Raw genomic sequence first — 24206 nt, 5'->3', positions numbered from 1 at the left:
TTCTGATTCTGTAGAAACGTAAAAGGAAAAAAAAAAGAATTTGGAGAAACAACTTTCATAGTAGAGTTCCTTAGGGTTTGCTCAACAATGGTGGATCCAGTGATGGTGTCTTCTAACAACAAACCTATCTTCTTCACAGATCTGTCTGGACAAAACTCCATTCCCGTAACCTTCTCTCTCTTGTAATCTCTGTTGTTACAATGTTATCAATTGGTTTTGTCTTGCGTGACTGTTGTTTGTTGTTATTGCAGACGATTCCGGATTCGTTTATTTCGAATCACGTGAAGGGTAAAACTCAGTCAACGAAACTGAAACTGACTACGGATGTTTCGGACAGATCGTGGGAAGTCGAACTGGACGGCCAGAGATTCGCTCGCGGATGAAAACAATTCTGGGTCCACCATGGTGTCCGAAACGACGAGTTTTGAGTTTCAGGCACGACGGCGACATGGTTTTCCACGTCACGCCCTTCGGCCGTAGCTTCTCTCATCAGATACTACAGTTCATCTCTTCTACCTCCGAAGATGAAAATGAAGACGATGAACATAATATCTTTGATGATGATGTTTTTGATGAAGACGACGACGAGGAGCATGCCGATGCTGGAGATGATGATGATGATGATGATGATGAAGATGAAGATGGAGATTCAGAAGAGGAATTATGTCCAAACAAAACTTCGTCGAAGAAGAGAGCAATAACAGAAACAGAGAACTCTTACCTTCTTGCGCACGTCACATCTTCAACCCTAAGCCGAAATCACTTGAGTTGTTCAAAATCCCAACATCCGGTGAGAGATACAGACACCAAGATGATCGATGCTCAATGATGTGGTGGAATGTTAAATCAACAGAGTTTCTAGCTTAAGTAGTAACGCAGATAATAATAATAATATTATTACACATGACTTATGGTGCAAAAGGTTGATTATAATATAAATAGAAGTTTGAATGTTCTTAGTACTGCTGAATTTCCAAATTGTTTGCCATTCATATGACACAGAATCGTCAAGTAGATAAAAGATTTTACTTTGCCTAAACAATAAACAGACGCTTCACGCTTGGACTCTTAGCCAACTAGTTCAAAATCATAACTAGACAACTTGGATGCACATAGGAGCTAGGTTTTTGTTGACCATGGAGCAGAACTTGAACATAGGAAGAACTGTTGTTGTGTCTTAGAAAGTAGTTATATTAGCTTAAGCACTCTGTTTTAACCTTAGCCTCCTGATTTGAGACGTCATGCTTCGATCTACTTTCCTGGCTCAGTCTCTGAACTCGTGTTCTCTTGCGTCCTCCAGCCTTTGTTTTAAACGGTGGTTGCTCCATCTGAATACAAGCTATTTGTTAAAGTAACTTCAACTTAATAGAATAAAAAAACGTGGACTGCAAGTTATGTAGTGTACACACTTAACCTTGGAGCAAAACTTGAGGAAAGGAATTCTCCCACGTCGGATCAACTCCAGAGTCAGAGGCTCTCCTACGACTACTTCGTTAGCTGCGCAGAAACTTTTCCAACCCTTACCACCCATGATATACATAGTTCCACTTCTAATATCCTCATTAAGTTTCATCGACCACTCCACATTGTCTTTGTCTACCAATACTATCTTCCCCGGCCTCTTGAGCTTGTTCCCTCTCGTGAAATGTACCGGCAGATGCTGAAAATAGATCCAACATGACAAAAGGAAAAAAAAAGACAGTGAGTTGAAGAAACCAGTGACATAGATGTTTCAAAGACTCACCTGTCTACCAATCTCAAGGCTGCTTGCTGTAGTAGTTATCTTCACAAACCGGGGTGTTTCACCAAGATTATCTTCCTCGGTTAGAGTCTCTTTCTTAACCTTGGAGCAAAACTTGAGCACAGGGATTCTCCCACGTCGGATCAACTCCAGAGTTAGAGACTCTCCTGCGAGAACTTCATTCGCTGCACAGAAACTTTTCCAACCCTTACCACCAATAATATACATAGATCTTGTATCGGCCTTAAGCTTCATCGACCACTCGACTTTGTCTTTGTCTACCAATACTATCTTCCCCGGCCTGTTGAGTTTGTTCGCTCTCGTGAAATGTACCGGTAGATGCTGAAAAAAACAGACCCAACATGACAAAAGAAAAGACAAATGAGTTGAAGAAACCAGTTGACATGGATTGTTTCAAAAACTCACCTGTTTACCATTCTCAAGGCTACTTGCTGTAGGAGTTATCTTCACAAACCGGGGGTTTTCAGTTTTGTCTCCTTCTTCGGATAGAGTCTCCTTCTTCGGCCTCCCCTTCAAGCGGCTGCAGAGTTGAAACACAGGCCTCTCCTTGTTTTGAAGCAGTTTCAACTGGAAAGAGTCTCCAACTTTTAACTTACTCGCCGTGCAAAAACTTCTCCAGTTTCGACATATGAAAACCTGACCAGAACTCGTTGTCTTTAATTCAGATTCCCAAGTCTTTCCTTCTTGGTTCCTCAAAGCTATCACACGCCTCCCTTTGTTCAAACCATTTTGACTTGCAAAATCCAAGGGTACACCCTGCATCATCAGTCATCAAGTTTACCTTGGGGGTTATTATAGACACTTCACACAAACTTTAAACAAAATAACACTAAGCTAACTAACCACAGCTCCTCTTGATAGATTTGAAACCGTCACAGATTGGCTAAAACATGTGAGCTTGGACGAAGATTCTTCTCCTGAACCAGAAAACTAACGGTCACAAGAAAAATTACAGATGATAGTAGTCTCAGTAAACGACATTGGAAAATGATTCCACTATACCAATTACGTCACTCTCTTCTTTGTATTTGTAGTGGCTAGCAGAATATACGTATTGGATCTCACAGAAACTGGTTCCAAAAGGAGTAACATGGAACAACATGTCTCCTTCGTGTCTGAAGATAACGACGTCACCGACCCGAAAATCATGTGCCTTGGCGAACTCTTTCCAACCATCAGTGAGCCTATGGCCTTCCATCTTCACTTTCCATGTTCTGTCCGAAGCATCTGATCTCAGTTGAACAGTCTTACCCTCGTGTTTTCCCTGTATATGCTTGGAGAAGAACGTCGCAGGAATTGTCTTTGCAACAGAGAAAAAAAAGAACACTAACCATAAGACTATCTATACGTTTATAAATATTAAAGAAAGACAAAAGAAAAGAGAAGGTTTCTTACGAGATGGCTCTCGAAATCGGTAAGAAGAGGCTGGAAGAAATGCGGGTTTGCTGGAGAAAAGAGTGATTCATTATTCTCCATTGACAACTACTTCAAAGAATCCAAGATTGTTCTTGAAGTTTCACAGCGACTCTCTGAAGCTCTTTGAGTTTGCTATTAGATAGTTTGATTGATTGATGGAACTGTCCCCTCTCAGCTTTTCCGCCAAACTTCCTTTAGACGACTCCCTATGGTTGCTTTTTTTTTTTTTCACGGTAACAGCAATGTACACGTGGACAAAATCTACAGACCGTAAAATTTGCTCCCTTCGACTAATCAAATCAGGAATTCAGGAGTAGACGTTACTGACAAAACACTGCCGTTTAATGGGTTACTAAGCGAAACTGCACGTCTTTCAAAAAAAAGATTTAAAATATCTGTAATTAATTAGTAGTTAATGACATTGAATTAGGGAGTTTTTTATTCTGATTCTGTAGAAACGTAAAAGGAAAAAAAAAGAATTTGGAGAAACAACTTTCATAGAAGAGTTCCTTAGAGTTTGCTGCTCAACAATGGTGGATCCAGTGATGGTCTCTTCAAACAACAAACCTATCTTCTTCATAGATCTTTCTGGACAAAACTCCATTCCTGTAACCTTCTCTCTCTTGTAATCACTGTTGTTTTTTTTTTTAAAACATTGTAATTTCTGTTGTTACAATGTTATCAATTGGTTTTGTCTTGCGTGACTGTTGTTGCTGTCGTTGTTATTGCAGATGATTCCGGATTCGTTTATTTCGAATCACGTGAAGGGTAAAACTCAGTCAACGAAGCTGAAACTGACTACGGATGTTTCGGACAGATCGTGGGAAGTCGAACTGGACGGCCAGAGATTCGCCCGTGGATGGAAACAATTCTCGGTTCACCATGGTGTCCGAAACGACGACGTTTTGAGTTTCAGGCACGACGGCGACATGGTTTTCCACGTCACGCCCTTTGGCCGTAGTTTCTCTCGTCAGATACTACAGTTCGTCTCTTCTACCTCTGAAGATGAAAATGAAGACGATGAACATAATATCTTTGATGATGATGTTTTTGATGAAGACGACGACGAGGAGCATGCCGATGCTGGAGATGATGATGATGATGAAGATTCGGAAGAGGAATTATATCCAAACAAAACTTCGTCGAAGAAGAGAGCGATATCAGGAACAGAGAACTCTTACCTTCTTGCGCACGTCACATCTTCAACCCTAAGCCGAAGTCACCTGGTTAATACTTTCTCTCGACTCTAATTTTAGTAACATTATCATCATGTTATTTTGCTACGTACTATATATTATATCATTTTTAATTCGTGTGGTTTTGCAGTGTCTTTCAAACAACTTTGCTAGGTCAAATGGTCTGAACAACAGACACTGTGAGATTGATCTACTCAACGAAGATGGCAAATCTTGGACATTGGATCTTCGACACAACAAAACAACCGGTCAAGCTTATATGTGCAGAGGCTGGACAAGTTTCTGCCAAGGAAATGGGATCAAAACCGGTTCTTCTTGTCGATTTAAATTTGTCCAAGGCGGAACCAAACCGGTGATACAGCTATGTCCCAACAATACCTCCACCATTCTTCATGTTCCTGAGACCAAAGGCGATGAGATTGATTCTGAGGATGGTTCAGAGACAGCTCAAATGAATCAGAACATGACTGTGGAAATAGAGCTTAAACGTTACATGTTAAGGTCAGGTCAACTTGTAAGTTCCAACACCTTTTCTTTTAAGTGTTATTTAAGCCTTCTTCTTTTGTTATTTGGCTCACATTAATGGGTTGGTTTGAAACTTTGTAAAGCGAATCCCTGCACTATTTACAAGAGAGAACGGGATCAATGAAGCAGGAGAGGTAACTCTAGTGAACAAAGACGGCGTAGAGTGGAAGTTGCATCTAGTTAGCGTCAAAGGACGTGAACAGTTTTACATTAAAGGTTTTAAAGATTGCCTTGTAGCCAATGGCGTAAAGAAAGTTGGTGATTCCTTCACACTTGACATAATTCGAGGAGGAACTGGTCCTATTCTCAAGATCTGCTCCAAGGTTAAAACACCAAATCAGTTACATTCCAGGTTACTTGGCATTTTTTTGTTGTTGTTGTTTATAATTATGTGCTATAAATATGTGTTCAGATGAAGGAAGCATCATTCGATGGTAATCATAGTATGAACAGAAGAAAGTCAAGGATGATTGAAGCATCACGAGCTGAAGAAGAGATGGAGACTTGTATCCAAAAGAAAGCTCGAGTTTCTACAGAAGGAGGATCATCTCGCCGTACCCGGGCATCAAATAAATTAAGTGTTGGTCCATCAAACTTGCAGCACAAGAAAGCACCTGAACCTTGCTCAATCTCTGATCAAGTGAGTAAGGTGAGACAGAGTATTGTGCAAACTTTAACCGATGTAAGACTGTTTCGATCAGAGCTTGAGACGAAGGAACAAAATCTAGAAACTTCGCTGCTGGAAATTGATGCTCTAGGTATGATCTGAATTAACCGATGAACAGTAAATGTGAACGTTTTACTTTACCCTTACATTTTTTTAATTAATCTGATGGTGAATCATGCAGGGGAAAAGATAGAGGGGATCAGCAAATTCTTCAACGTTAATCAGGTCTCGATTAGCGTCCGGTTGAGTTTGAGTTATGGTTTGATCTTTACGCGGACGACCTCTCTTTCTCTTCTCCGGGAGATCATTTGCAACAGGAGGAGCTAAGCTTGAGGAGGCTGGATTCAAAGGATCCATTCTACAGAGAACGACAACAACAAACAAATAATTAAATACAACAATTACAGTTCTATTTTACAAAGACAAAACATTCTGAAGGGTTTCACACTTATTCAATCTAATCGTTACATATTTTATCATGGAACTGATTTAAGACGATATAGAATCACACTAGGAACCTAGAGCATATTTATTATATTTATTGGGGTATGTTGGAGGGGGATCTTGGTGTGGGGGGACCACAAAGGGTGGGAACCAAGAAGAAAAAAGGAGAAGAGGTGGTCCCGCGAGGAAACGTTTTCTGGGCAGTTTCACGGGCTCCACGACACGTGGCGGCCCGCGATTGGTTTGTTTTAATTTTTTTTTTTAAACGAAAAAAAAAAAAAAAAAAAAAGAAACCCAAATGGGTATGAAGGATAATTATCAATAGATCCATGGACTCTGAAATCAGGATAACAAAGTATAAAAAGTGAAATGAAGATTATAATCACAAAACAAAGAAAATTTAGAAAACGTACTTTCTTGATGTTTGGTTGCGTACCTTCTCCTTCCTATTTATAAGCAACTTATTATTATGGGCTTTTTTACTAATGACTTAATTGCCAAGGAAATTTGTTAAATAAATACAAAAAAAAAATTCTTTATTACACTAGGAACCTAGAGCATATTTATTGGGGTATGTTGGAGGGGATCTTGGTGGGGGGGACCACAAAGGGTGGGAACCAAGAAGAAAAAAGGAGAAGAGGTGGTCTCGCGAGGAAACGTTTTCTGGGCAGTTTCGCGGGCTCCACGACACGTGGCGGCCCGCGATTGGTTTGTTTTAATTTTATTTTTTAAACGAAAAAAAAAAAAAAAAAAAAAAGAAACCCAAATGGGTATGAAGGATAATTATCAATAGATCCATGGACTCTCAAATCAGGATAACAAAGTATAAAAAGTGAAATGAAGATTATAATCACAAAACAAAGAAAATTTAGAAAACGTACTTTCTTGATGTTTGGTTGCGTACCTTCTCCTTCCTATTTATAAGCAACTTATTATTATGGGCTTTTTTACTAATGACTTAATTGCCAAGGAAATTTGTTAAATAAATACAAAAAAAAAATTCTTTATTACAGTCAGATTGATGATTATTGTGGTTACCACCCACTGAATTCCAAAACTTGGTTGCGTATACCATTCTTCTTCTTTTTTGGAATATAAAGTGACAAACTAATCCTATAACCACCTAATATATGTTGCCAACAACAATTAAACTTTCAAACAAATTTTAAACATAGATAATTTGATGTAACTTTAATTATAGGAAAATATTTTTAGATTATATTATAAAAAGTTAGAATATACATAAATACATATGATATTATAGACAACATTGAAAAATCTTATATATATATTTATATTAATAATTACAGCAATAAAGTATATATCTTAACTAAATAATTGACACAATGCTAATAACATGTTTTAGATTCACCCACTATATATATCTTTTTTTTTAAATGTCAATTGGGTGCACAACAATCAAATATACTATTTAAAAACTACAAGAGATGCTTTCAAAAGAAAAACCACAAGAGATGAAAATATAAATCTCTATAGTAAAGTTCATATTTTAAGAAGGATAAATACAAATAATTAATACTAAGTTTCTCAGAGAATAATCTTGCTATAAGCTTATACGGCTACCAAGCGAGATTAAGCCGAAAGCTGCAGCCTTCATAAAGCTCATTGCGGAATGGAGAAGACATTTTCAAAAGATAAGACATCTTTCTGGCCAAAATGTATATATAAGCACCAAAGTAGCCCATCTATCTTATTAAAGCTGAAGTACAATTTCGGTGTGTTTGGAAACATGAATTGCAGTTTAAAAAGAAAATTTGATTGGAAACATGGATAACAATATTAAATGAGAATTGTTTGGAAACATGGATAGCAGTATATTTACTTTCTTTTATTTACACATTTAGTCATTGCATTTATAAAAAAATAGATATTTCCTTTTCGTAATTTTTTTATTTACAGATTTTACCACTACATTTAAAATCAATTTAAATTAATTAATTGTTATTCCAAACTTATCTAAACAAATTGATGTCTCCATATATTGATCATTATTAATATGTAAAATTACTATTAAAAAATATTTCACATATTTTAGTCAAACACATAAAAATATATTTTTTTTTATTTTTTTACAAAATCAGTTAGGCATAAACATTCGGATCATTTAGGTACGAGTCGTTTTTTTCGGGTATAGATTTTTTGGGTTTTGAAATTTCTTTTCAGTACTTCTTTTTGTGTTTTTTATTTATAGATTCTACCACTGCATTTCAAATCAATTTAAATTCATTAATTACAATTCCATAACTTATTGAAACAAATTGATATTCATATATTGATCATTATTAATATTTTACAAATATTACTGAATAAAATTTTATATTTCACTTAATTTAGCCAAACACATAAAATATTTTTTATTTGTTTACAGAATCCGTTAGAAATAAATATTTGGGTACCCATTTAGTTACTGGTCAATTTTTTCGGGTATAGATTTTTTTGGTTTTGATATTAGGCCATGTTTGGATATAAATTTAGGTGTGAGTTTCAAATTGAATCCCCTGGGTCTGTATGAATTTTGTTCTGATGTATAAGAAACTAAAAATATTCAAATAACGAAAGTATTTTAAAATGATTTATATTTGAACAAAAAATAATGGCATCACATAACAAAAAATCAATTTAAAAGTACTGTACATTTGTATTCAAAATCATTTTTTAACAACAAACTACACAAATATGTTTATTTGTATAAAAAATAAATTACAATGTAAATATTTAATTAATATAGAAATATGTCACATTGTTTAAACAAAATATCAATATAAAAGTATTATACATTTGCGTTCTAAAATTATTTATTTTAACAACAAGGCAAATAAATATATTTATTAGATAGAGAATAAAACAAAGCCAAAAAACACATAGTTTACCAAAGAGACTCTATATGTCGAACTTATTATAAAGAAGATTTTACTAAGATAAATACATTCAATAATTATAAACAAATAATATGTTTCATAAAACTGAAAATAATACCCGCCCTTTCAAGGGCGGGTCAAAATCTAGTTGTTAATTAAACCGGAAGTTAACTAAGCATAAACGTCGAGTCACAAGCCCTTCAAATATACAAAACATTGTGAGCCTTTGAACCGAACAAAGGCACCAAGAAAAATTGGGCAGTCTCTAGAACTTGCAAGTCTTAAATATTTAAAAGGAAACCTAACGTAGAGTTTGGAGGAAGAAGCCGTTATTGTGAAAATCATGATACAAAAAGTGCATGCAGATAGTCTTTTGATCCTTTTTTTCCGCTATTCAATTTTACTTTAAACAAGATTATTGTTGAGAATTTTGCTGATTCCCAATATCCTCTCCCCTGTTTCATCAAACCAAAAGTTATGAACATTAGTAATACCCAAAAGATGATGATATCAAGAAAACAAAGAAGATGTTGTTGATTCAGAAACACACCTAAGTCGTCAACTTCCAGTAGTGAAGCTTCCAGATTCTTCTCCCTTGTCTCGAGCTCTCCGCGGAAGTGTCTGATGGTGTTCAGAGTATCTTGAATGCTTTGTTTGACGTTAGCCACTTGATCAGAGACTGAGCAAGATTCTGGTTGCTCGCGCTTCAAGTTAGTGTTGGATCTGTTTGAAACCCTAGTGCGTCCTCTCTTACTCCCTTCCGGAGTGTTTTCCACGGTACTTAGATGACGAGCTCTCTTCTTACGAGTTATTATTTTTCCTTTTCCCTTATTTTCAATCTGAAACAAAACTCAAGAAGATTATTTAGCTTTTCTACTAAAAGTTTTAGCTAAACAAGCTAAAGAGCAAAAAGTTGGAGTATGGTGGGTTTTACCTTAGAGTGGAACTTAAATATAGGGTTTGCATTTTCACATATCAACTCCAACACGAATGAGTCTTTCACTTGAACACCATTCGCTTTGCACATCTCTCTCCAATCATTTCGTATGTAAAACATTTCACGTCCGGGTTGTCCTGACATCTGTAGATAAGATGACCACTTTCTTCCATCTTTTTTCAGCAGAGTTATCTCCATAGACTTATTAATGCCACTCTCACCCAAGAAAACCTTTGAAATAGTCTGACACAAGTTTCATAGTTAGTAACGAATTATAGACTATTTTTTTGTCGTATCATAGACTCTATAAAGTCATGATTTACATCCTCCTAATCAAAGTCATTCATGACAACTACATGAAAATTACACTTAAACAAAGTTGTTGAACTTACTAGTTGTCCTGTCTTGACACGGTTGGGTGTATACTCTAGTGTCAGAAAACGAGGAGTATTCTTCTCCGATGTTGTCTTCTCTTTGCTGCAGCCTCCTACAGAACATATCTTCACTGCATCTGCTTCAGGGCATTCTTCTTCTTCTTTGTCTTCATGGCCATTACCAGACTCGTGTGAACACAACAAAAGCACAGGCCTTTCCCCACTCTCGGAAAGTTTGAAGTTACAGATGTCACCTTGGCTTAACCCATTAGCTGAGCAAAAGTTAGTCCAGCCTCTTGTGATGTAAAACCCACCATTTGATATATTTCTTGAAAGCCTCAGCGTCCATTTTCTTCCTTCCTCATTAACTAAATATATCTCACACGGTTTCTTGTGCTCATCAAACGACATAAACTTAAAATCTCTAGAAAGATCCTGAAAATAAAATAAGAACATCATCAATCCATGGTTGAACACATCAGCAAATCACTAATGGTATCGAACCCCACAAAAAAGAGTAGTTCAATAGTTACCAAGCGATCTCTGATGAGGCTGTAACGTGTGACACGAGCTCTAAGGAAACAAGAAGTATCTGCTTCTGGTTTCTTATTCTTTTCCACCAAAATGTCCCCTTAATAACAATAACAATCTCCACTTACATATCACAAACATGACTAAACCCAAAAAATTAAAAGCATATCAAAGAACTCACCTGCTGCATCATCAACTTCTACATCATCGTCGTCATCAGATTCATCATCAACTTCAGTGTCGTCATCAGTATCAGTGAAGCTAGGAGACTCGTGCTCTATGTCACTGTTACTGGATCGAGCTACATGAAAGATCTCGTCTTCATTGTGACTGAAAACCAAAACGTCTCCGTCACTGAAATTATGAACGGCGGCGAACTCTTCCCAGCCGCCGGCGAGCTTGTTACCGTCCAGTTTCACTTCCCAAGTTTTGTTTGACGCGTCTGATGTTAGCAAAACTTTCGTGTGATTACGTAAGAACTCATCATCAAGCGTCTGCAACAAGAACAAGAACAGTTACAAATAGCTTTAAACAATGGCAAAGTCGGAACAACAACAAAAGATCATAAAATCAGATGCATTTACAAGTACTGGTTTGTCTCCGGTCAGAAATCTCCACTGAAACAGAGAGGGTTTTGGAGGAACCACCATTGTTGGGGGAGAGAAAGAAAGAAAGAGAGAGACTCTGTTCTCTTATTAATATTTCATCTATATACATATAGTTACGTTACCAAAAGTTATATCGAATCTAATAAAAATCTACAAAAATGATGTGAATCTCTCACATTTTGTAAGACAAATCATCTTTTTTCTTACACCACTTTTACTTGTCCTTCCATCTATCGAACTCTCCCCATCAGCACCAGTGACCAAAAGGACTGACTACACTCTATACATCAAATGATTACCCTCTTCACCATAGGTTTTTTTTTTCTTCACCATAGGTTTTGATTAGAATAGGTCTTGTTACTTTTTTATTGTATTATTTTAACTTTTTAGTTCATTACTTTACTCTACTTTTAATTAGTTTTGTTTTAAACCCATCGTCGTAATTGGGTATTTTGGGCCCAACTTCTTGCTTACTGACTTTTCTTGTGCTGACTCTCACTCCAGATTTGTTTTCATTTGAGCTCGATTAAGATACTCCACCACTCAAGGAAAATTTTAATCAAAATTTCTTACCGTAATGCGTTTCGAATCACATTGAAACTGCTAAGAAACGTGTTTCCTGAGGAAACTCAATTATGAATAGACTTGTAGATCACGAAAGCAAGCTATATAATTATATAGTTTCTTAGCTATATAACTAAAGCATAACGTCAAGTCACAAGCCTTTCAAATATACAAACATTGTGAGCCCTGGAACCGAACAAAGGCACTAAGAAAATGGGCAGTCTCTAGAACTTGCAAGTCTTAAATACTGAATTAGAAAACCTAACGTAGTTCGGAAGAGGAAGCCGTTCTTGTGAAAACCATGATTCAAAAAGTGCATGCAGATAGTCTTTTGATATCCTCTTTCTTCCTGCTATTTAGTTTTACTTTAAGCCAGATTATTGCTGAGAATTTTGCTGATTCCCAATATCCTCTCACCTGTTTCATCAACCAAAAAGTTATGAACACAGTAATACCAAAAGATTATGATATCAAGAAAAGCAAGAAGATCTTGATTCAGAAACACACCTAAGTCGTCAACTTCCAGTAATGAAGCTTCCAGATTCTTCTCCCTTGTCTCGAGCTCTCCGCGGAAGTGTCTGATGATGTTCAGAGTATCTTGAATGCTTTGTTTCACGTTAGCCACTTGATCGGAGACTGAGCAAGATTCTGGTTGCTTGCGCTTCAAGTTAGTGTTAGGTCTGCTTGAACCTCTAGTGCGTCCTCTCTTACTCACTTCTGGAGTCTTTTCCACAGGATTTCCTTTTCCCTTGTTTTCAATCTGAAACGTAACTCAAGAAACAAATTTAGCATTCTCTATTAGAAAGTCTTAGCTCTAAGTTTTAACTAAACAAGCCAAAGAGCAAAAAGTTGGAATTGATGGGTTTACCTTAGAGTGTAACTTAAAAATAGGGTTTGCATTTTCACATATAAACTCCAACACGAATGAGTCATTCACTTGAACATCATTCGCTTTGCACATCTCTCTCCAACCTCCTCTTATATAAAACCATTCACGTCCCCGTTGTCCTGTCATATGTAGATAAGATGGCCACTTTCTTCCATGCTTGTCCAGTAGAGTTATCTCCCCAGAAGACTTAATGCCACTCTCAGACAAGAAACCCGATGAAGCCATTGAAATATACTGAAACATATTTCAAAATTAGTAGCTTTCTAGACTCTACAAAATCATGACTACATCCCTCCTAATCAAAAGTTACATGACAACTAGATGAAAAGTTACTCTCAAAGAAAGTTGAACTTACAAGTTGCCCTGCCTTGACACGGTTGGGTGTATACTCTAGTGTCAGAAAACGAGGAGAAGTATTCTTCTCCGATGTTGTCTTCTCTTTGCTGCAGCCTCCTACAGAACATATCTTCACTGCATCTGCTTTAGGGCATTCTTCTTCTTCTTCTTCTTCTTCTTCTTCTTTGTCTTCATGGCCATTATTACCAGACTCGCGTGAACACAACAAAAGCTCAGGCCTTTCCCCACTTTCAGAAAGTTTGAAGTTACAGATGTCACCTTGGCTTAACCCATTAGCTGAGCAAAAGTTAGCCCAGCCTCTTCTGATGTTAAACGCACCATTTGATATATTTCTTGAAAGAATCAGCGTCCATTTTCTTCCTTTCTCGTTAGCTAAATATATCTCACACGGTTTCTTGTGCTCGTCAAACGATGTGAACTTAAAATCTGTAGAAAGATACTGATAAGAAAAAAAACATCATCGATCAATCCATGGTGGAAGACATCACGGATAGTATCGAATCCAAAAAAGGGTGAAAGAGGAGTCTAGTGGTTACCAAGCGATCATCGATGAGGCTAGAAGGTGTGACACTAGCTCTGAGTAAACAAGAATCGCCTGGTGATGTATCTGCTTCTGGTTTCTTATTCTTTTCCACCAAAACGTCCCCTGAATCACAACAACAATCTTCACTTTCATTTCGCTAAACCCAAAACATAAAACATATCAAACAACTTACCTTCATCATCATCATCATCATCATCATTATCGTCGTCTTCTGCATCATCGGACTCATCAGATTCACTGTCATCAGTATCATCAGACTCATCATCAGATTCACTGGAAACAGATACATGAAAGGTCTCGTCTCCATTGTGTCTGAAAACCAAGACGTCTCCGTCACTGAAATTATGAATGGCCGCGAACTCTTCCCAGCCGCCGGCGAGCCTGTTGCCGTCCAGTTTCACTTTCCAAATTTTGTCCGACGCGTCTGATGTTAGCAAAACCTTCGTGTGATTACGTAAGAACTCATCATCAAGCGTCTGCAATCACAAAAACAACAAAAAAAAAAACAGTTTTAACGATGACAAACACACAGTAGATAAACAATAATGATCGTATGCATTTACCAGAAGTGGTTTGTCTCCGGTAAGAAATCTCAGGTGATACAGAGAGGGTTTTGGAGGAACAACCATTGTTCAGTGGAGAGAGAGAGAGACAGAGAGAGCGAAGGGAAACTCTGTTTTGTTATTAATATTTCTTCTAATGGTGTTCTTCCACAGACGCCTGACGTTACATTTGTTTTCTCTATAAATACACGCATATTACGTTACAAAAAAAGTAATATCGAATCTATAAAAAAAATCTAAAAACTGATGTAAATCTTTCAGACACATCATCTTTTTCTTACACAACTTTGACTTATCCATCCATCCATTAAACTCCCCATCTTCTATGACCAAAAGGACTACACAGTCTTACACTATACGTCAACAGACTACCCTAGGCTTTGATCAGAATAGGTTTTGCTACTTCTTATTGCATTATTTAATTTTTTAATTAGTTTTTTCTTCGTAATTGGATCTTTCAGGCCCAACTTCTTTAAATGGACCGCAAGACGGGTTTTGCTATTGGACAGAAACGTCTCTGAGGCCTTCTTTCTCACCCAGAAGGTTGTTGACTTTTTTTAGTGTCGACTCTTTCCAATATTTCCCTCGAGCTCGCTTAGAGCATCCGCAATGGTGGATTCACCATGGGAGTCCTTAAGAATTTTAAACTAATTTTTTTAGTTAATTTTGTTTTGTTTGAATAGTGAAGGACTCGAATCAAAAATATATGTTCAATGGTGTATTCTAATGGTGGAGTCCTTAATATATAAAAAAAGTCTTAGCATATATGGTTCCACGGGAATTACATTGCAAATGTGAAAATGGTGAGCCATATCCAAAATCACTTTCTAAATTACGACTAACCTGGACAAGTATATCAGTCATCAAATCCTGGCATCAGCGTCACCATGGCCTAAAACACGCAGGAGCTTAAGTAACTGTATGTGAAGAAAAGGATCTGTGATCCCTGCAACATCATACTCTGGCTGATATGCGCTATTAGTAATATCGTGCATAGTTCATAATAAAGTTGAACTCCTGTTATAAGAACCCCATGATGCTTTTCTTTCAGCAAGGAAGAAGCAGCATTTACAAAGTTCTCTGCAAGATCTGGAACTTTCCTCACTATTCTAGAGGAGCAAAGTGCCGCCTACATATAATAAAACATAAATGGTCAAAGAAATGAAGGAACAGAACCAACAGCCTCAAGTTCCATCAAGCATTATATATGAACTAAAAAATACTTCACCTTCTTACGGATGTTATGGTCACGAAACTGGATCAATCTCTCTACTTCAGGCGCAAGATCACGAGCCATTTCTGCAGAACAAATATTCCCTAAAGCACAGAGCACGAGCCCTACAACATACTGGTTCCTGTGGTTAAGATCTCTGCACGTGAGTTAAGGCTAATCTGGAACAAATCTACCACTCATCACAGCAATGCAACCCAATATACACTTAGTTCTACCTTTTCCACTAACACTGAGAAAGAATCTATATTAAAGGATACTGTTTTAATGAATTCGTGACGAGCATCAACACTTCCTGCCTCTCATCAAGAAGCAACATCAGCCCGAGATAACCAATCCTCTTCTCCGAGTAGCCCAGCATGTGTATGAACATGAGCTTGGCGAGGTTCCTGTGCCTATCGTGAGGGTCGTTTTCATTGATGGATGCTCTGATATCAGCACACTCTTTCCTCGCAACGCCACGCTCCTTCGCAACTGTTTTGCACGCTCTTATGGATCTGATCATGTCCCTGAAATTCAAATCCACATAACTTCAGAATCATACAATACAATTACGAAGAAAGGAGAAGAGGATCTAATTACCTTAGACGAGTACCGGAAAAAATCGAATGCATGATTGGAATCTGATCAAAGACGAGAGATCAAAAAGAAACTGAGATTTGAACCTGGATGAACAACGACGCAATTAGGACAAAACCCAGAATTTTTTGATCGGAAAAAGCAGGGAAAAAAGAATACAGCGGCGAAACACAACCCACACCGAAACCAATCACGCCTTGCCACGTTGTTAAGGATTCGATCCGTAAATCACTTATCTAAGGATCAATCCTTGCCAAAGGTAAATTATATATTATTATTTTAATGTTATTTGTCTAAGTTTTTGTGGTAAGGATTCTCTATGAACCCCCGTTGTGGGTGGTCTTAAATGCTCAAGATACTCCCCGTCCCAGGAAAATTTTAATCGTACTTCTTCTAAGTAATGCGTTTATATCCATGATGCACGCTCCTTTCAATGGAGATTGAAGCCGAAATGGAGCCTAGCTCTTCGTCCTTCTTTTCTGCTCTTAATCTTCTTCCTTCTTAATGTGTTGATCCGTGCATTTAAATTCCATTAGGGAAGTTTCTCGATTGCAATATGATCGATTTAGTACGTCTAGTGATTCGAATTCTTCTTAAAGTTATATACTCTCTCATTTAGCTAGTACTATCGTGTTTGTCAAGTTCTAGCAAAAATCACTTTCTCACTCTTACACTGACTTATTATCTTTGATTGCCCAGACGCTAGGTTTTGTCCTCTTGGGTGGTGTTGAAGTACATGCTTCGAACGTGTCCGGTTTAGTGGTCAACACAGCTGGTGGTGTGTGGTACTCTTACGCCAAGTACCGGCCGGCAGAAAAAGGCTAAACCAGCTAAGCTATTGACTGATTTAGAAGCTCACAAAAAAATGAGAACTTCTGGTCCGATTCGGTTTCCACATCAAATATGTCCAATAAGTTATATTTGTAATACTCCTACACTACCGTACGAACCGATTATTTTCTTAGATTGATTTAAAACAGTGTTGTACTGATCTACATATTTTTGAAGACTTACTACCGAAAAATAAATTTATATCGACAATTCAAATATACAAAACCATGGATGCTACTTCGGAGTAGGTGGCAAACATTTTTTAAAAATGTACCTACAGTATAAGAACTGTAATCAACTAAAACTAAAAGAGCAACTTTATTCAAATAAATGAATATTGAATGATTGATTGTATCCACTAATTACGATCATGAAAATAAATACTGCTAAAGTAGCGAGTGTAAAGCATTGTATGTGGAAGGAAATTATATCATTGTTCAAAGAATATTACAATTGAAAAGTGCTCATCAATAATCATCCATAAAACATAATCGATCATCTTAATATATGCATGATTAATGGACCGGGTCTAAGCTGGATAGATACTTTCTAACACAACACTAAATCAAACATAGTGTGCCACATCCAATAATTTGTGCATTATTATTTACCTATATTGTCATAGTTTTATTACTGGATACTTGGATTTCAAGTTTAAATCATACAAATTCTGTAGTTTATTGAACAGCTAATTTTGACCAATCATTACTGACTTTATATTATAAAGATTTCGAACTTTCATTTTACCCCACACAATGAATGTTCAACTACTATATCACCACAGTTTGTGTATCGAATTATATATGGCTCAAACAAAACAAAGCTAATACCGAGTAAATTATAAACAAACCAAGTTAATTACAGCTAGACATATAATTGAAAAATCGTCTCGCTTTTAGCTTTACTTTTCTTTTCGTTTTTATATAATACTTTTGTAAAACGTTAGGTATCGTATAGTAAAAAAAACCTTAAAAATGCTAAAGAATATTCTTATCTCGAGTTCTGCATGTCTTAGTATCGCCACCGACAAGTAACTCGCGTAACTTAACATATGGCTGAAACTTTCCCAATTTAACAAATTGAAAAAATTGCGATTATTCATTCTACTGAATCATACACCTCTTCTTGTCAAAGACACATCACTGTACATTATATACATTAACTTTTGTTTTACAAAAGGCCCACGATTAGTGGCAATATTCGAAAGTTTCTTTCCCCACCAACCACTACACTATTAGTCAACTAACACTTGTTTTTCTTTTCTGAAAAAGAGTCAACTAACACTTGTTTAACAAATGACCCTCTCTCTCGATTGTTAGTGTACTTTGTTAGTTAATCACACAAAGATCATAACTGAATGTTATCTCCTTATTAATTACTAATCTCCACCCCTAACATCTACAAAAACAAAATTCACACATTGGTAGAATAGTACGGTAGGCTTAAAAAGTATACCGGATTCGTAATCCACTGAATTCATATTTATTCGTTTATAGTCGGACAATATAAATGTGTATTTCTTATTGCAAATAACTGGGGCTATCAGATGCTGATGAACATGCATATAAAACATTAGTCGGTTGGATATCAATTCACCGGATACATCTAGATTATATAGAAAAATCTACAAAATTTAAACTCTCATGTACAATAATACTATATAATTGATAAAACTGATGTATTTGTTTCAAGGCCAAGGCTTGGACTCGTAATAGTTTTAAATTTATTAATAATAAAATGTTTCTTCTTCAAATAACAGTGCTCATTAAAAAGTTGGGAAAGCACCATATATGTTTTTATATATGTGTATTGTCTTCATAACATTCCCGTTAAAATTCAAAGTTGATGACGCTTGCTAAAAAAACGCAGTTATATAACTTGAATGGACTACTCAAAAGGAAACAATTTTTACAATTATGTATAAAAATTATAAAATCAAATATTAATGGAAGCACATGGAACATGACATGGGGAGCACACAGAAGAAGCGGTGAGAAATAGTAGAGAGTGATTCACTTGGAACCGTTTTGGTATCTTCTAAAACTTGGTTCCAATCTAAGCAGTTCCTCTAACAAATTTGAATTTGTCTTCACCTCAAATTGACAAACAATGTGGTCCATCCATCAATGAATTTTCCTAAACTTTTCTATTTCTTCAAAAAATCCAATTTTATTTCTTATTGACATGACAAGTGCTGGCTAAAGTAACAAGAGTGTAATAAAAAGGGGATGAATTTGCATGCTGAAGCCATCAAAGAAGTAGCTGAACCAAAATAAAAAGCAAACACACACACATGAAAGTGTAAGACAGATCTCACAAGCTTCACATATACCTTTCTTCTCTCTCTCCCTCAAAGCCAAGTATTTAATCTCTCTCATCTCTTTGAGACACTCCACTCTCTCTCTCTCTCTCTCTCTCTCTCTCTCTCTCTCTCTCTCTCTTCTCTCTCTGTCATTCTCTTAAAAAAGGTCCACTATAAATGAGGGCTTGAGCTGTGGGATGCTTCTCTGTCTGGTTTATGATAAAAACAAAAATGGGTCTCTAGATTTCTGATTTCCTGGATCTGGGTCTTGCTTTATCTTCCATTATCTGTTAAAAAGCTACCTCCTTTCCTCCAGATTCACTCGCTCTAAAGGTGCCATTCTTGAGTTTCCTGAAATGAGTTTTTGCTTAATCTTCTTCCATTTTGAAATTAAAGTGTGCTTCTTTTGAATCCTTACCACATTGAGAAACTCAACTACTTTGTCTCTTCTGCTCTTGTTTTTTCTTCTGTAGATGGCTCCAAGGTTGGATTTTTCAGATTGGTGGGCGAAAGACACGAGGAAAGGAACACCAGTCGTGGTCAAAATGGAGAATCCAAACTACTCCGTAGTCGAAATCCAAGGTCCAGATTCAGCCTTCAGACCAGTGGAGAAGAGCAGAGGCAAGAACGCAAAGCAAGTCACTTGGGTTCTGCTTCTCAAAGCTCACAGAGCCGTTGGTTGTCTCACTTGGTTCGCTACTGTCTTCTGGTCTCTCCTCAGTGCCATCAAGAAACGCCTCAGCTTCACTCACCCGCTTGGCTCTGAGAGGTTAGGAAGAGACAGGTGGCTTTTCACAGCCATAAAGCTCTTCTTAGCTCTTTCCTTGGTGATTCTCGCGTTCGAGACTGTTGCTTACTTCAGAGGATGGCATTACTTCGAAAGCCCGAGTCTTCGCATCCCCACTAGCACGCTTGAGATCCAGAGCTTGCTTCATCTTGTCTACGTTGGCTGGTTAAGGTTAAGAGCTGATTATATTGCTCCTCCAATCAAAGCTCTCTCCAAGTTTTGTATTGTGCTCTTCCTTATACAGTCTGTGGACCGTTTGATTCTCTGCTTGGGCTGTTTTTGGATCAAGTACAAGAAAATCAAACCGATGTTTGATGAGGAACCGTTCCGTAATGATGATGCTGAGGGATGTGGCTATGCTTATCCAATGGTTCTTGTTCAGATACCAATGTGCAATGAAAGAGAGGTATGCTTATTCTTAACCTTTTGTGTAAGCTTTTTGACATCAGTTTAATGTAGTGATCTTTGGTCTTGTGGTTGTTTTAGGTGTATGAACAGTCTATATCTGCTGTGTGTCAACTTGACTGGCCAAAAGATCGAATCCTGGTTCAGGTTCTTGATGATTCCAACGATGAAAGCATCCAACAAATGATTAAAGCTGAAGTTGCCAAATGGAGCCAAAAGGGAGTCAACATAATCTACAGGCATCGCTTGGTTAGAACCGGATATAAAGCTGGTAACCTCAAGTCAGCTATGAGCTGTGATTACGTGGAAGCGTACGAGTTTGTAGCGATCTTTGATGCTGATTTTCAACCTAATCCAGACTTCCTTAAACTAACAGTTCCACATTTCAAGGTTGGTATTAACATCTATTATATCACTGACAAGTGGGGGAGAGATGTCTCTAACTTGATGTGATTATATATCTTCAGGACAACCCAGAGTTAGGTCTGGTTCAAGCTAGGTGGACGTTTGTGAACAAAGACGAGAACTTGTTGACCCGTCTTCAGAACATCAATCTGTGTTTCCACTTTGAGGTTGAGCAGCAAGTGAGCGGCGTGTTCTTGAACTTCTTTGGCTTTAACGGAACAGCTGGAGTCTGGAGAATCAAAGCCCTTGAGGAATCTGGTGGATGGCTTGAAAGAACAACTGTTGAGGATATGGATATAGCAGTCCGTGCACATCTCCATGGATGGAAGTTCATATATCTTAACGATGTCAAGGTACTACTACTATTGATCAATAAGTCTTAATAATTAAAAAAGCCCTAACTTGAGTGAGGACAAATCTACAGGTCCTTTGTGAAGTTCCTGAGTCCTATGAAGCATATAAGAAGCAGCAACACCGTTGGCATTCAGGACCTATGCAGCTTTTTCGCTTGTGTCTTGGTGCAATCTTGACCTCTAAGGTAGAGTGTGTACAACTCTTTTCTTCTTCTTCTTCAAAGTTTCAAGTTCTTGATCATTTTTCCTTTCTTTCTTGCAGATAGCGATATGGAAGAAGGCGAATCTGATACTACTCTTCTTCCTTCTAAGGAAACTCATACTTCCTTTCTACTCCTTCACATTGTTCTGCATCATCCTTCCACTAACCATGTTTGTACCAGAAGCTGAGCTCCCCGTTTGGGTCATCTGCTACATACCGGTTTTCATGTCATTCCTCAACCTCCTCCCGTCTCCCAAGTCGTTCCCTTTCATCGTCCCTTACCTCTTGTTCGAGAACACAATGTCTGTCACCAAGTTCAACGCCATGGTCTCGGGTCTATTCCAGTTGGGTAGCTCTTACGAGTGGATAGTCACAAAGAAAGCTGGAAGATCATCAGAGTCGGATCTTTTATCTATCACGGAGAAAGAGACGCCAAACAAGAAAAGCCAGTTGCTTAGGGGAGTTTCAGACAGCGAGCTTTTGGAGCTGAACCAACTCGAAGAGCAGAAGAAACAAAAGAAACCCGTCAAGAAAATCAACAAGATATACCACAAGGAGCTCGCGTTAGCCTTTCTTTTGCTCACTGCAGCGGTGAGGAGTCTCTTGGCAGCTCAGGGAGTGCATTTCTACTTCTTGATGTTCCAAGGTGTCACCTTTCTTCTTGTGGGTCTCGACCTCATTGGCGAGCAGATGAGTTGAAGTAACAGAGAAAGCTTGATTGATAGATTCAGTGAGACTCGAGTCAATAAATCAGTGAGTTTTATTTCTCTATAATGAGATTTGTTCGAAACCATAGTTGGTAGGCATTTATTTCTTTTCATGTTTGTTTGTTATGTTTGTTTGATTTCTCAAATTGTTAGGGCTTAGAGTGTGTGAGAGGCAAGAGATTCAGAAATGTATACAATATCTGTAAAGTTGGAAAACATGTTGTTGGCAGTTGAAAAAAGAGCTTTTGTCTTGAACCAATACAAGAACCACCTGCAGAGAATGTAACCAGAAACCAGTTTCTGTCTAGATTGGAACAAAGAAAGAGAGACCATTAAATGGTTTCTGACCTTAAGGAATTTCACAGCTTAGTGTCGGTGAAAAGTGAAAAAACGTGGGTGCAAAAAGAAAGGTGTCGGCAGGGAAAAGAGGAATGAGAAGAAGCATTTAAAGTTGTGTATAGCAGAGAAAGTTGAGAGAGGTTTACGTCACTTACAATAACAATCAACTAGATTTTGACCCGCACACCCGTGCGGGTGTATATTCTAGAAATATATTGCTATTTATTTTTCATGTCAATATCAAAGCCGGATAAAAAATTCAAATCTGAAGAATCGAACCGATCACAATCCAAAAAAGTAATACCAAATCCTAACCAAAATTGATTAAATATCTAAACTATCAAAATTTTAATATTTAGACAACCGAAACCATAACCAATTCAAACCAAAGTATTTTGGATATTTGTTCTGTATCCGAAAAAGATTTATATACTTATATATATATATATTAATTATTTTTAGTTTTAATGTATATAAAAATATCCAGAATATATATGATACTTTTAGGTTGGTTTACATACTTGAAAATATATAAAAATAGTCAAATATAAATATCTAACATAGTGAAAGTACACTCAAAACAGCAAAAATATTTAAAATAATTTTTGATCCAAAATTCAAACTAAACCAATTTATATGTTAAGAAATTCAAAATATATAGTGAATTTAAAAAAATAATTTAAATGGGTTATCTGAACCCGAATTGAATCCGCAAAGATCCGAATGTAATTCAAACTGAAATTTTAAAATATATGAATGGGACTGAAATTTTTGATCCCAGAAATCCAAAACCCAAACAGATCTGAAACGAATCCGAATGGATATCTGAACGCCCAGCCCTAGTGATAATTCGAACTGAAATTTAGAAATATATGAACGGGGTTGAAATCTTTGACCCCGGAAATCCGAAACTCAAACAGATTTGAAACGAACGGAATGGATACCTGAACGCCCAGCCCTAGTCACTATTATGTATCCTATATATGTCATCATATAATTAATTGTATTGGTCCATCATATAAATAATCATATAATTAATAGTATTTTATATGTATCATCTTATAAATAATCATATATATTATATTCTTCAAGTTTAATGTCAAATATAAAAACTATAATTTAAGTTAGTATATGAAATTAATCTTTTTGTTGTATTTTTTATATATATTGAAAACATTTTTTAATAATGGTTATTGATTGTTTTGATTGTTTTTAATTTTATAAAATCATTATAAATTTCTAAACCATTGGTAATTACTGTGTTTTATAAATGATTAATTGGATCGTTATTGATGACAATTTTGAATCTATATATCAATCCAAATGTTAATCTATTTGTGCAAGTATTACATTGTATATATAAAATATTCTGTAATGTAAATGCTATTATTAAAATTAAAAATACAAATGCGGTGACTCAGTAACATTTGACAGGTGTTTTTTCAATGTCATGTGTATAATATATAAGATATAAAACTACAATGCACAGGATATTAAACGTACATTTTAAGTTTTTGGTAAGTGATGTCAGAAAAAAAAAGTTTGGTAAGTAAATCATCCAGCCAAATCTGGCCAAATACGGTTAGATAATAATAGTAATTTAGATTAATTATTTGTTTTAAATGCAGTGGTAGTCCTTTGTAATATTTGAGCAACTTTAAGGGGACATAGTTAAGTGTACTTCAATTTTAATAGTTTAGATTGAATGATGTGGAAGTGAAGGATGGGACCAGACTAGTTTTCAATGTGGAGGATTTGGGACCGGACTAGGATCATGATCTTGTCTCTTTTACTTTCGTAGGCTTCGTT

At 36.6% G+C, this 24206-nt stretch overlaps 7 protein-coding genes and 1 long non-coding RNA gene across 9 annotated transcripts; 4 read left to right on the top strand and 4 right to left on the bottom strand.

Annotated features, from left to right (window-relative positions):
* Positions 1-849, top strand: LOC130508181 (putative B3 domain-containing protein REM4). Its single transcript, XM_057003494.1, has 2 exons — positions 1-165; positions 252-849. Exon 2 carries the CDS (start codon positions 380-382, stop codon positions 827-829), a length of 450 nt encoding a protein of 149 aa, XP_056859474.1. The 5' UTR covers positions 1-165; positions 252-379; the 3' UTR covers positions 830-849.
* Positions 850-913: 64 nt separating this feature from the next.
* On the bottom strand, positions 914-3354 carry LOC108816086 (B3 domain-containing protein REM8-like). Of its 2 annotated transcripts, none has more exons than XM_018588660.2 (7): positions 3158-3353; positions 2765-3062; positions 2606-2679; positions 2168-2518; positions 1745-2083; positions 1415-1660; positions 914-1328 (listed from the first exon to the last, which is right to left on the bottom strand). In XM_018588660.2, exons 1-7 carry the CDS (start codon positions 3236-3238, stop codon positions 1194-1196), a joined length of 1524 nt encoding a protein of 507 aa, XP_018444162.1. In that variant the 5' UTR covers positions 3239-3353; the 3' UTR covers positions 914-1193. The 2 variants fall into 2 exon arrangements, with proteins under 2 accessions (XP_018444162.1, XP_056859473.1); XM_057003493.1 differs by having other exon boundaries at positions 942-1339; positions 3158-3354.
* A 279-nt stretch (positions 3355-3633) lies between these two features.
* Positions 3634-5982, top strand: LOC108842116 (putative B3 domain-containing protein REM4). The gene is made up of 6 exons (XM_018614932.2): positions 3634-3786; positions 3910-4404; positions 4505-4888; positions 4983-5222; positions 5312-5657; positions 5748-5982. The coding sequence occupies exons 1-6, from the start codon at positions 3709-3711 to the stop codon at positions 5891-5893; spliced, it is 1689 nt and encodes a 562-aa protein (XP_018470434.1). The 5' UTR covers positions 3634-3708; the 3' UTR covers positions 5894-5982.
* A 3112-nt stretch (positions 5983-9094) lies between these two features.
* LOC108840039 (B3 domain-containing protein REM1-like) lies at positions 9095-11610 on the bottom strand. Its single transcript, XM_018612853.2, has 7 exons — positions 11316-11610; positions 10913-11225; positions 10734-10831; positions 10219-10635; positions 9824-10069; positions 9440-9728; positions 9095-9344 (listed from the first exon to the last, which is right to left on the bottom strand). Exons 1-7 carry the CDS (start codon positions 11379-11381, stop codon positions 9295-9297), a joined length of 1479 nt encoding a protein of 492 aa, XP_018468355.1. The 5' UTR covers positions 11382-11610; the 3' UTR covers positions 9095-9294.
* Positions 11611-12065: 455 nt separating this feature from the next.
* Positions 12066-14534, bottom strand: LOC108841359 (B3 domain-containing protein REM1). The gene is made up of 7 exons (XM_018614123.2): positions 14257-14534; positions 13866-14169; positions 13686-13795; positions 13148-13588; positions 12772-13026; positions 12411-12663; positions 12066-12320 (listed from the first exon to the last, which is right to left on the bottom strand). The coding sequence occupies exons 1-7, from the start codon at positions 14320-14322 to the stop codon at positions 12271-12273; spliced, it is 1479 nt and encodes a 492-aa protein (XP_018469625.2). The 5' UTR covers positions 14323-14534; the 3' UTR covers positions 12066-12270.
* Positions 14535-14994: 460 nt separating this feature from the next.
* LOC108841324 (AP-1 complex subunit gamma-1-like) lies at positions 14995-16218 on the bottom strand. Its single transcript, XM_018614093.2, has 4 exons — positions 16070-16218; positions 15748-15996; positions 15485-15626; positions 14995-15385 (listed from the first exon to the last, which is right to left on the bottom strand). Exons 1-4 carry the CDS (start codon positions 16099-16101, stop codon positions 15149-15151), a joined length of 660 nt encoding a protein of 219 aa, XP_018469595.2. The 5' UTR covers positions 16102-16218; the 3' UTR covers positions 14995-15148.
* Positions 16219-16413: 195 nt separating this feature from the next.
* On the top strand, positions 16414-17055 carry LOC130499101 (uncharacterized). The gene is made up of 2 exons (XR_008937989.1): positions 16414-16634; positions 16766-17055. It is a non-coding gene; the product is annotated as an uncharacterized LOC130499101 (long non-coding RNA).
* A 2124-nt stretch (positions 17056-19179) lies between these two features.
* On the top strand, positions 19180-22313 carry LOC108841112 (probable xyloglucan glycosyltransferase 5). Its single transcript, XM_018613895.2, has 6 exons — positions 19180-19532; positions 19673-20392; positions 20473-20781; positions 20859-21149; positions 21221-21334; positions 21412-22313. Exons 2-6 carry the CDS (start codon positions 19673-19675, stop codon positions 22048-22050), a joined length of 2073 nt encoding a protein of 690 aa, XP_018469397.1. The 5' UTR covers positions 19180-19532; the 3' UTR covers positions 22051-22313.
* The last annotated feature ends 1893 nt before the right edge of the window (positions 22314-24206 follow it).

The sequence above is a fragment of the Raphanus sativus genome, chromosome 2 (genome assembly GCF_000801105.2).
Source record: "Raphanus sativus cultivar WK10039 chromosome 2, ASM80110v3, whole genome shotgun sequence".
NCBI lineage: Eukaryota > Viridiplantae > Streptophyta > Magnoliopsida > Brassicales > Brassicaceae > Raphanus > Raphanus sativus.
This window is presented reverse-complemented; position numbering and strand designations above follow the sequence as displayed.

Coding starts and splice junctions, on each gene's coding strand:
- LOC108841112 (XM_018613895.2), top strand. CDS start 19,673: ATGGCTCCAAGGTTGGATTTTTCAGATTGGTGGGCGAAAGACACGAGG. Junction 20,393..20,472: donor CAATGTGCAATGAAAGAGAG/GTATGCTTATTC, acceptor TGGTTGTTTTAG/GTGTATGAACAGTCTATATC. Junction 21,150..21,220: donor TATATCTTAACGATGTCAAG/GTACTACTACTA, acceptor ACAAATCTACAG/GTCCTTTGTGAAGTTCCTGA.
- LOC130508181 (XM_057003494.1), top strand. CDS start 380: ATGAAAACAATTCTGGGTCCACCATGGTGTCCGAAACGACGAGTTTTG.
- LOC108841324 (XM_018614093.2), bottom strand. CDS start 16,101: ATGCATTCGATTTTTTCCGGTACTCGTCTAAG. Junction 15,997..16,069: donor TTTTCCGGTACTCGTCTAAG/GTAATTAGATCC, acceptor TTTGAATTTCAG/GGACATGATCAGATCCATAA. Junction 15,627..15,747: donor GTCACGAATTCATTAAAACA/GTATCCTTTAAT, acceptor ACTCACGTGCAG/AGATCTTAACCACAGGAACC.
- LOC108840039 (XM_018612853.2), bottom strand. CDS start 11,381: ATGGTGGTTCCTCCAAAACCCTCTCTGTTTCAGTGGAGATTTCTGACC. Junction 10,832..10,912: donor AGAAGTTGATGATGCAGCAG/GTGAGTTCTTTG, acceptor ATTGTTATTAAG/GGGACATTTTGGTGGAAAAG. Junction 10,636..10,733: donor GCCTCATCAGAGATCGCTTG/GTAACTATTGAA, acceptor TTTTATTTTCAG/GATCTTTCTAGAGATTTTAA.
- LOC108842116 (XM_018614932.2), top strand. CDS start 3,709: ATGGTGGATCCAGTGATGGTCTCTTCAAACAACAAACCTATCTTCTTC. Junction 3,787..3,909: donor CTGGACAAAACTCCATTCCT/GTAACCTTCTCT, acceptor TTGTTATTGCAG/ATGATTCCGGATTCGTTTAT. Junction 4,889..4,982: donor TGTTAAGGTCAGGTCAACTT/GTAAGTTCCAAC, acceptor AACTTTGTAAAG/CGAATCCCTGCACTATTTAC.
- LOC108816086 (XM_018588660.2), bottom strand. CDS start 3,238: ATGGAGAATAATGAATCACTCTTTTCTCCAGCAAACCCGCATTTCTTC. Junction 3,063..3,157: donor CCGATTTCGAGAGCCATCTC/GTAAGAAACCTT, acceptor TCTGTTGCAAAG/ACAATTCCTGCGACGTTCTT. Junction 1,661..1,744: donor GCCTTGAGATTGGTAGACAG/GTGAGTCTTTGA, acceptor ATCTATTTTCAG/CATCTGCCGGTACATTTCAC.
- LOC108841359 (XM_018614123.2), bottom strand. CDS start 14,322: ATGGTTGTTCCTCCAAAACCCTCTCTGTATCACCTGAGATTTCTTACC. Junction 13,027..13,147: donor GTGTCAAGGCAGGGCAACTT/GTAAGTTCAACT, acceptor AATATGTTTCAG/TATATTTCAATGGCTTCATC. Junction 12,664..12,771: donor TTTTTAAGTTACACTCTAAG/GTAAACCCATCA, acceptor GTTACGTTTCAG/ATTGAAAACAAGGGAAAAGG.